The sequence below is a fragment of the Theobroma umbraticum genome, unplaced genomic scaffold (assembly GCF_002168275.2).
Source record: "Theobroma umbraticum cultivar Fairchild unplaced genomic scaffold, ASM216827v3 scaffold_12.1, whole genome shotgun sequence".
Lineage (NCBI taxonomy): Eukaryota > Viridiplantae > Streptophyta > Magnoliopsida > Malvales > Malvaceae > Theobroma > Theobroma umbraticum.
Window position 1 is genome coordinate 2,479,653 of NW_018397269.1, and position 10,582 is coordinate 2,490,234.

The 10,582-nt window shown below is 35.1% G+C and overlaps 2 protein-coding genes across 2 annotated transcripts; one reads left to right on the plus strand and one right to left on the minus strand.

The window, feature by feature from the left end:
- The first annotated feature begins 1,142 nt into the window (after positions 1-1,142).
- On the plus strand, positions 1,143-2,869 carry CYSB (cystatin B). The gene is made up of 3 exons (XM_021440751.2): positions 1,143-1,711; positions 1,821-1,966; positions 2,580-2,869. Exons 1-3 carry the CDS (start codon positions 1,276-1,278, stop codon positions 2,715-2,717), a joined length of 720 nt encoding a protein of 239 aa, XP_021296426.1. The 5' UTR covers positions 1,143-1,275; the 3' UTR covers positions 2,718-2,869.
- Positions 2,870-3,967: 1,098 nt separating this feature from the next.
- Positions 3,968-10,360, minus strand: LOC110425894 (uncharacterized). The gene is given in 7 exon segments (XM_021440970.2): positions 3,968-4,695; positions 4,697-4,939; positions 5,336-5,393; positions 5,485-5,607; positions 6,815-6,908; positions 6,998-7,070; positions 10,001-10,360. Coding segments are annotated over 7 exon segments (894 nt in total). The 5' UTR covers positions 10,034-10,360; the 3' UTR covers positions 3,968-4,425.
- Between the last annotated feature and the right edge of the window lie 222 nt (positions 10,361-10,582).

Here is a 10,582-nt window from a genome sequence, read left to right on the forward strand (position 1 = left end):
TTGTTAATTTTATTGTCTTGCTTTAATATACAAACAGATGCTTAGCATGGTAATTTTCAATACTAAATCATTTCAAATCCAATCAATTGAAATAAAGTTTGGTTTTCAAGTAGAATGGTTTTTTGAGTGTTCAATTATTTTGATCAATTCGATTCGATTTTTGATAATTAAAATTTCCATCGAGCAGACTCAACTATCGAATTTGAACTAATAAAAATTTAAATTATTATATATTAATATATTTTTTTAGTTTTTATATTATACCATGAATATATATAAAATTTAAAATATTATTAAATTGTTAAAATTTATAATTATATATTATTTTAAAATTTGATAAAATATTAGAAAATATTTCCTCTAGTTTGATTTTCAATCAATTCTAGTAAATATAATAAATTTAATTTTTTTTATTTATTAAAATTTTAATCATAATTTCACGCAAGTGTCTATTAATATTCGAAATAAATCGTCTACCTTAAAAAAATATCTTACATTAGATATATAAATCTATCCATCAATCAACTATTAATATTTTTATTAGTTTGATAATGTGATAATATTTCTCGAATAATTTTATTTTTAATTAATTTTACAAATTATCACACTATATAAATTATCATTTTCTATTTTTAAATTTTTTTCTCTTTTATTAAAAAAAAAATCCTCTTACATGCAGGCCACCTTATGATTGGATCTAACCAAAGAGCACCAGATCTCTTGTAGATGTTCCAACGGGAAACGTGAGTCTCATGCTCTTTAAAGGAGAGTGCGGATATGGTATTGATTAGTGTAATAAAACGTCGATTGATCTGAAAGGAAAAAAATATTAAAATAGAGTGAACGAATGAAAAAGATATTTTAAATATTTTATATTGACCGATTATTACCGTTTATATATTAGGGATGGATTGTTTATTTTAAATATTAATAGATGAATATAAAATTATGATTAAAATTTTAAAAAATAAAAATATTTTACCCTAAAATTTAATATCTAACGGATCAAACCGACCGGGTGCATCCTTTTTCAACTCCAAATTTTCACGCATAGGCACAAAAATTCCATGGCAATGTCATGTATGGGTGGGTCCACATTAAGCAATTTGATTACATATTAAGCGAAGGTATTTTATTCAAGTGACACGTGGCTAGTACTTCATTCTTCCCTCAGCCTCTAAGCAAAAGCGGAAGGGCTAAGACTCTGATCATTTGATCCAAATGACTACCCAAATTGTTTCAGATTTAGCCGAATCGATTTCTCGATAAACCCAAATGCGAAAACCCAATTTCCTACTCTTCTCCTTCTTCTCCGTAGCAATCCAATTTCTCTTCTTTGACAAGTTTTCTGCTGAATCAATCCTCTGCTCTGAACCAATGGCCACCACTTTGGGCGGAGTCCACCCTTCCCGTGGTTCCCAGAACAGCGCCGAGCTCGAAAGCCTCGCTCGCTTCGCCGTCGATGAGCACAACAAGAAAGAGAACGCGATGGTGGAGTTTGTGAGGGTGGTGAAGGCAACCGAGCAAGTGGTTTCTGGGACGCTCCATCATTTGACGGTGGAAGCTATTGATGCCGGCAAGAAGAAGCTTTATGAGGCCAAAGTGTGGGTCAAGCCTTGGATGAATTTTAAGGAATTGCAGGAGTTTAAGCATGCTGGTGATGCTGATGTTTCCCCATCTTTTACTGCTTCTGATCTCGGTGTCAAGAAAGGTGGTTCATTCATACTGATCTAACAATTTTGTAAGAAAATGAAGGTTTTTTTTTTTTTGTATATTTTGTTTCATATCAAACTTATGTCAATGTTTTGCTGTTAAATTAGATGTGAAAGGCCCTGGATTGCAAGCCTTGCCGACACATGATCCTGTAGTTCAGGATGCTGCGAATCATGCTGTCAAGACCATCCAGCAGAGATCCAATTCCCTGGTGCCTTATGAACTTAAAGAAATAGTTCATGCCAAGGCTGAGGTAAGCAGTCTAAAGCTTCTCCTATTTTCTCACATCTTTTCCATGTTCAAATGTTCTGTTATAATTGTTAGGTGAGTACATGTGTGCCTTGTTGGTATTGAACTAAGATCTTGTTTAATGTGGTGTCTGAGTTTCTTGTGGAACTAAGATCACTCCTTACTCTATACTATTCATCACTTGGAAATGGGTTTGACAGGCATTGTTTAGACTGCTCATCTGAACTTAATTTATCCCTTCTTTTATGTACTTGTATGCTTATTACTCGGATGTTTCATTGAAAATGTGTCATAACCATCCATGTTATCTTCATTCTCGATGCTTTTACTTTCTGCAAGGTTTGTCAAGAATAGCCTTCAGTTTGTCACTTCATTCTCCATCTCCTCAACTCCAGCCTCTGTTTGTCTCCTCTTTGTACAGCAAAACTTTAGATTCTGCCTTGAAAGTTTTATTCACCTATCAAGGTGTTTAGGATTGCATTGGACTAGGAACTAGATTCATCCTGACATATGGTTCAACAACAATTTGAATCTCTATGCTTGCGGCAAGGTGGGATTAGTAAAAGCAAAAATGATCTCTTTTTCTTTTGAGTTGCTATTGTTTGAACTTGCAACAGGTACTAGAAGACTTTGCCAAACTCTACATGCTTCTCAAGGTCAAGAGAGGAGACAAGGAAGAGAAGTTCAAGGTGGAGGTACACCATAAGAGCGAAGGGACTTTCCATCTGAATCACATGGAGCCAGATCACTCTTGAAGCTAATGTTACTGTATATTGTTAGAGGTTGAACCTAATATTATCCTATATTATGAAAATATGGTTGGAACCTTGCATCATGTACTGATCTTACTCCTGCTGCTGGAAAACCTGTCTTTATAAGAATGTTATGTCTCCCGTTTATGTGTTAACCTCCTGAAGTGCAGTGCTTTTGTCAATGCAATATTGCTTTACAAATAGCTTCTCTTTGCAATTTAATAGTGCCATGGATTATGTTTATTCATCAAATATAAGTTAAGAGGTCTTTGAAACTCCCCCAAGATATGATTTGCATGAAATTGCAAATCAAGGTGCTGATATAAAGAGAGATTTCAGCAGAGTTAAAGAGGGTATGTTGAGCTGAGGAGAAAGGGAGTCCTTGTTTTAGCCCAAGGACCATGAACTTCTGCATGGATGGTTGTGTAATGGAGGCAATGTAATATTACCTCATATATCAATATATAAGTTAGAGTTGCGTTGAAGGTACTGACATCTCTTTATCAATTTAAGGTTAGGGTCAAGGCTTTGGCTTTTAAAATCGATGAGCAACCTGCAAAATAGTGTTGCTCTTTATTTTTGAAATTTATTTCTTTTTTTAAATCGAATATTTATATTATCCTCTTTGAGGACAAAGAACCCCGTACGGTTGGAACTAAGAATTTCAACTTTGCAAACGCAGCAGAAACTTGAAACATCTACACAGGCTATCCGCAACTACCGGGTATGAATTCCCACAGCCAGCAGGGAACTGTTCACGATGCGAAGGGCATTTCAGCCACTTATCAATCTTATGCCATTTCAGGGCAACCACAAACACTGTGGGCCACCAAAACCAGAGTCAAAGAAAGCCACCTTCCCTCTTAGTCCAAGCTGCTAAACTATGAAGAGTCCTAAACAGCGCTGTACTTTGTACTTATATATGCATATGTACTTTGTACTTATAAATGCATATGCGATTTGATGCTTAGTGCCATAAAACCTGACCTTACAAGGGCAAGAATCACGTTCAAGGAGCATGGTTGTGACAATTGACACGCATAAAAGAAGCCTGCAATGCATCCACACTTTGAATACATACCCAGAAGACACAATGACTACCAGTTTCAGTTCCTGGCACTGGGGAGGAAATTCTTCTTTTCTGCACTATGGCTGGCAACCGTTAATCTTCCCATTGCTTAACTTGGCAAGTGCAAATGACAGCTCAAGTTCAAAGAACGGTCTAAGAAAGCAGACAATACTAACACAGTAACTGATGTTAAAGCAATTAAAGATATGATCAATACTGCTAAATTTGACAATCATGAACGAAAGTTAATACGCTAATCAAAACAAAAAGAGAAAAAGATCATAGTTAACACAGATTTTCTAAGGGCAATTCTGTTACACTATGGACGCCATATTTTCTCATTGAGTAACAAGCACATCCCAAACTAGTGTCTTGTCATTGTGAGAAGCTACCTTTTTAAGTTATGTTAGCAAATGGTATAACAGAAAGTGAACATTGACAAGGATAAACTCTGAGAGAGAGAGAGGAGAAGAGAGAGAGAGAGAGAGAGAGATGCATTTGAGCCTTGAGACCTACATAGGATGTACTTCCATTCTCCAATGAGGTCATCTTTGGCTATTTTGCCATTTCTCAACTTTTGTACTGAGGTGCTAATCTGATCTCAACCACTAATTTTTTCTAGATGTCCAGCTCCATAACTACTTATCCTTCCTCATCATAATCTTCTTCATCCTCATCTAACCTTCTGCCAAGCTGAGCAAGTTGAAGAGGATCAATGGCCATCTTGTCCATTTCTGAAAGAGACCAGCCTGGGTATTCTTCATGTTTAGTTTCTGTTGTAGGCTCTGCTGATGAAGGCTGAGCTGCTGCCACTGCTGTTGCTGCTGCTGTTGTTGCAGCAGCAGTAGAGGCACCTGCTGAGGCCTTCGTATCCACATTCTCATCTACCTCAGCATTCAAATCAAAATTCCGTCACAGCTTGATTGGCATCTTCACCAATTGTGCTCTCTTTCATCAGTTCCTTTGACTCAGAACCGTCATCTATCACCATTCCAGGGGTTGAAAGACTTTTGTTGCAGTGCTGAAGAGTTGGGCAGGGTTCTGGTTCTAATTCACGATGAGAATCTCTTTCCACATTTCGAGCTCCTCTTCCACGGCCCCTTCCTCGTCCCCGGCCTCTCCCTCTGCCACTGGTGCCCACATGACCCACATCATGCTTCATAGAATACATGTAAGAGAAGCCAGTTACTCTTAAAGTACACAAATTCACACACACAAAATTAACATGCTCCTGATTATGTCCACATTTGAGTGACAAATTAAACAAATGACTAATTCAATTTTCACTTTTGAATACATCTTTGAGGCCTGTCATTTTAAAATTTACATACATCTAAAATAACATGCATTGCAGAGAACCAACCCAGAAGTCCTTATATGCAAAAGCATCTAGCATAATGCACTGAAGTTCACCAATTATTTTTTAAACTGCATACCCTTTCTGTCACTGAAGAAAACCAATTAGCATCATTCATTTAAAGTTGCACACAAGCTCATCCTATGTTCCATAATCTTGTATGTATATATATATATACCGAGGAAACCATCTTACCATTCTGCTCCTCTTTGACTCTTCATCACTGTCATTCCCTTCATCTCCAGCAGCTTTCCTAGCAGAATGGTATGGAAAAGTATCACCAAATAAGTAAATCTTATGAATTAAAAAGTGAGAAACAAGAAATATGGCAGGCTTTCTCTAACCTTCTCTTGGAAATAGTTCGATCATCAGCACCAGCATCAGAATGGCCATGACCATAGTCAGGAACCCGGCTGACAATATCCCTTAGAAAGTCAAATACATTATAGCTCTGTACACAATGCTTTCTGCAGTTTAGTTGGACACTTTAGTTAGACCAGTGCACTTCACATTGTACAATACATATTTCGAAGGGAAACCAAAAAGCAAGATGGGAAGCAACATGATATGATACCATGCTGATCAGAAAACTTGTTAAATGAAAATTTTAGCATGATCTGGAACTAGAAAAAAAAGAGATTTTTTCCCCTAGAATTATTACTGCAAAAATCTTCATAGTGGATATGTATCACATACTTTTGTGACCCCAAAGGATGGAATCTGGACTAGACAACATAAAATAAAAATCTTTTAGCAATCAAATTTGAGAGAAAAGATAATATCTCTTAACAAATTCTGTACAGTACTTTCTATCACTGAAATCAAAGAAGAAAGCATTTTAAGAAGCTATCTATGCCTCCACTAACTCCTAAATCCCCCAAAAGCTCTTGTATGAGTACATGAGTGGATGCTGTTGATCATGCTGGAACCTTACTATTCTCATCTTGAGTTTACTTTATATTAGTTTGCACTGATACTGATGTTTGGGGTTTTCCGTGTGTTTCTTCTTTTACTTCTCTTTTCATATGATATTGCAGCAATTCTCCTCTTATTGATAAATTACAACTTTTAGAGGGGAAAAAACAAACAAACAAATAAAAATGAACAAAAGTTCTTGGTCTACTAAAGCACTTCTATATCAACAGAAAGGAAAAAGAAAGAAAAACAAGAAGCACTTCAGCCAATGCAGTTACCAAGTGGTTATTTGCCTGTAAACTAAATTAAAACAGGAAGTTTTTAGTAAAATCATCTTACAAGTTGTAAAGTAAAAGTTATGAAAACAAAATAGTGATTATGAACCAAGAGTAGGGTTTTTATAGGATTTAATCTCAGATAATGTTCGGAAATTGCTATTTTAGGAGAATGAGGGTTTGATGCAAATAACTACTTAAACTTGTTACTTTCATACAGACTTTGGAAGTTTAGGCATTGAATCTACCTTCTCTCTCCGTATTCCCTCCACTTTGTCTTACTCTCGTTTTTCCCTCTCACACTCTCTTCTTTTTCTCTCCCTACCCCATTTTTCTCCCATACCACATAATCAAGAAACTGAAACTAATTGTCACAGAGCAATAATATGTATACAAACTTATAAATTTTCAGAAGTAACATCAAGTCCTCAAGTAGACAACACACATTGTTAGCCACAAAGAATAACATTAATTCTGCACTTACAGATGCAATGAGCTCATGGTCTTTGCTCCTCTCTGAAGGGTAATCTCATATGTACGATCACAAAGGTCTTGAAGAAACAATTCCAATGCTTTAGCTGTGTGGTAGAAAAAAGAAGCATGAGCAAGTAATATACATGCATGGACAAATTTTTTAGGCAAAATCATGACAGTTACATCCACTCACAAACTAAAACAGGCACTGCTAAAGCAATCTTCCCAACATCTTCATCAGCTTGCATAATCTTTTTAATACGAGCCTGAAAAACAAATATGTTTCAACGATTCAGCACTAATCACAGGTGAAAGTAACATCTGTAAAAATTAGAAAAACAAAACCTTAAGTAAGGGAATATCATAACTAGAAAATCGCTCACAAGCCAGGGATAAAAATGCAGCCCATCCTTACTCCTTACAGCATATGCAAAACATCAGAAAATAATTTCCTTTCTTTACCAAACTTCTTTAACATTCTTTTTTATGCATAATCTTTTGGAACTAAAACTTCTTGAAAGATGCAACAATATGTGCAGTGTGTAATCATAAAACTGTATATTATAATTATAAGCAATCAACATTATCTATTAATATCAGGAATCCGAATATAAAACAGCAGCCAATCAACAGCCTAAGATACTGGCCAAAAAAAAATCAGCGGCCAAATATCAGTAAGAAACCAGACAAGGTTTGTTAAACACTGAAAAGGGAATATCAAGACAAAAGAATAAATGGCACCTCACATTCCTTACTGTCACTCTGTTAAGTGAGAATATCAATGCACAGGTCCTTGTAAGTTGCTATTTAATACCACTGACATAATGCAAGTAACCACTAATGACAAGCTCAATCCTGTTACCAGGTTTTGACTTCAAACCAATGGAGAGACCAGTAAATAGAGCATTGCTAAGGGTGTCCACTCCAAACTGGAACAGGATGATCGACACTCACCTAAAGTTTTAGATGTTAGTAAGCAAGACATTCTGCAGCCTACCAACTATCACTTAAAGTTATAGCTCATAGTATGACTAAGTGAGGTGATTATTATAGACCTTGAAGAAAAAAAAATGATTCCAAAAGCTTTTCCGATCAAGAGATCGTCCGCAATTCTTTTAATAAACGCAATTTCAATAGCTGCATTAGAGAAACTCTTCATACAAAATTGAGCTAGGTAGACAACATGGATTATGATATCATGGAAAAGTCATTGTTTTAGTTATTTCCTTCTCTTTCCTTAAATTATATTCTTTTATGGTGAATATTAGTGAAGGCTTTAACATGATCCTTCAATTTCCTGTAGAAAGCAACACAAGGTACTCAATGAAATCAGCCATAGAAGGTGCCCAAAGATTACTACTGAATCCCAAAGTATGATTCCACTTAAATATGCTTTAGGCTAAAAGAGGATTTAATAACACAGGAATGAAAGGAGATAGTCTGGTTCCACTTAAATATGCTTTAGGCTAAAAGAGGATTTACTAGCACAAGAATGAAAGGAGAAACAAGTACATCTAGGGATGGAGTAAGCAACTAAAGAGAGCCACACCATTCCAAAGCGCCCAGATTCTTCCATTAACTTTTGCAATCATCCAATGTTTGAAAGTTGAAACCAGACATGAATATGATAGATTGACACAAGGATTAGTTATGGATTCAAAACAAGCAGTTGATTGTGATGATAATCAAATCACAAGTCAGTGACCGAAAACTGAAAAATGCAAATCCCAAATTCCACCAATTGTAGTATCAGCCTACTGGTGCTATACATCAGAAATCAAACAACTCTTTTCTTCAAGCTTCCAATAAAATGAGATAAAGGAGAACAAACAAATCCTAACTGACTGTTGAGATTTCAACATGAGTGCTTAGACAAGTGGAGTCAAAACTGAACCATACTCAGAAAACCACATAACTCACAATCTCAAACTTCCTTTGAAGAATATTTTCATTTTTAAAGAGAACCAAAACATTCTAACCAAAGAAATCAGCATTAAGAATGAAGACAGATGACAACATTTTTAGTTTGCAGAGAAACAAAGACTACTTAACACCTTATTTCATGAATAGAAAAAAGGATTCAAGTCCACAAAAGCGACAGATGAAAAGCGATGACATCCCAAAACCCAGGAAACAAACAAAGATTAGAATCAACAATTTATGATCTTCTTCCAATTCATATAAGAGAAATTAACCTATAAGTCTAAAACTCAAACATGACACTGATTAGGACTTGCATGAAAGAGATAAAAAGCAGCAGAAGAAGAAATACCAAATTAGCCTCTGTTTTCTCATTCCTAACATTAGAGAAAGAATATCCGATGCCAATTACATAGTATTACCGTCTCACATATTCCCAACCTAATATCCATAATACCAATCAGCTGAATTTCAGTGCCAAATCACTTAATTTGTTTGAAACAAACAAAAGCCTAGAAAAGTATAATTCATGGATCCAATCATATTTGCAAAACATAATCCCCATAGCTCCATAAAAATCATGTTGCAAAAAATCCCCTTAGCCTCTGTTTTTCTCATTCCTAACTTTAGAGAAAGAAAATGCAATCCCAATTACATAAACAAAATATAGCCAACTCACATGTTCCCAACCTAATTGTTATAATTCCAATTAAATGGACTTTGGTACCAAATCACCTAATTTGTTTGATACCAACCAAAGCCTAGAAAAGTATACTTCACAAGTCAAAACATATTAGCAAAATAACCCCAATAGCTCCAAAAACAAAACGGACCAATTTAGAAGAACCATTTGAAAACATTAGTTACTCATACAACAAACTACATAGGGTTCCCACAAACAGCAAAAAAGGAATTTTCCCTGAAAGGACTATGAAAGACACAATCCGACCACAGACTCCATGAAAATTCCATAAAATTATACAATTGTCCACTGAAAATTTTAACAACCCCAGATATTGAAAACAACATCAACTAATATATAGCAAACTAATGATAACCCAGATCACAAAATTGTCCTACAAAATGAAATCGCATAAACAACAAAAAAAATGAACAAAAATAAAAAACTAAACAAGACCCAGATTTCATTTTCAACCGAAACAATAAAAAATCATATACCCAAAACAAATTAACATCGGATAAAACAAAGAAATTAAATGAATTCATCAGAAAGCAAAAGTAAAAATAGAAAAGATAAAATCGATACGAAGCTTACAGCGGGGAAACGAGTATCGAGCTTCTTCCTCATGGTTTTGGTTGTCAGATTTGGATCATTAAATTATTAAAATATAAAAAAATAAAAAGCTAAACGAAAAAGGACAATCGATGTTAATTTCTTTCTTAAAAAAAAAAATTCTTCAGAAGGAAATCATTGTCGCAATAATCATCTGTCATACGAAAAAAAAAAATTTAACCAAAAAAACCCATTTCAGATCCGAGGTCGGTCTTTTCCTCTAGCTCATAAAACCAAACAAACACAACCCAAAGTCTTTGTTTCAAAACCGAATATCCGTCCGTACAAGTTTGACAAAGAGAAAATAAAAAGCAAAAAAAAAAAAACGGAAAAAAATTTTCCAAGTCAAGTAGATACTGGTTGAAGTGACTGCCTCATCTATATAAGGTTTGAACAGTCCAATATATGATGACCACGCTTTCAAAAGTGTTAGTACGTTCACACGTGCAATGATATGATTGAGCAGTGCTCATAGTTTCATAACTGACGGCAACATGTTTTGGATACATGTGTTTTTCTGTCCTTTACAATTCTTATCAGGGGAAAACTTATGATCTAGAGCAC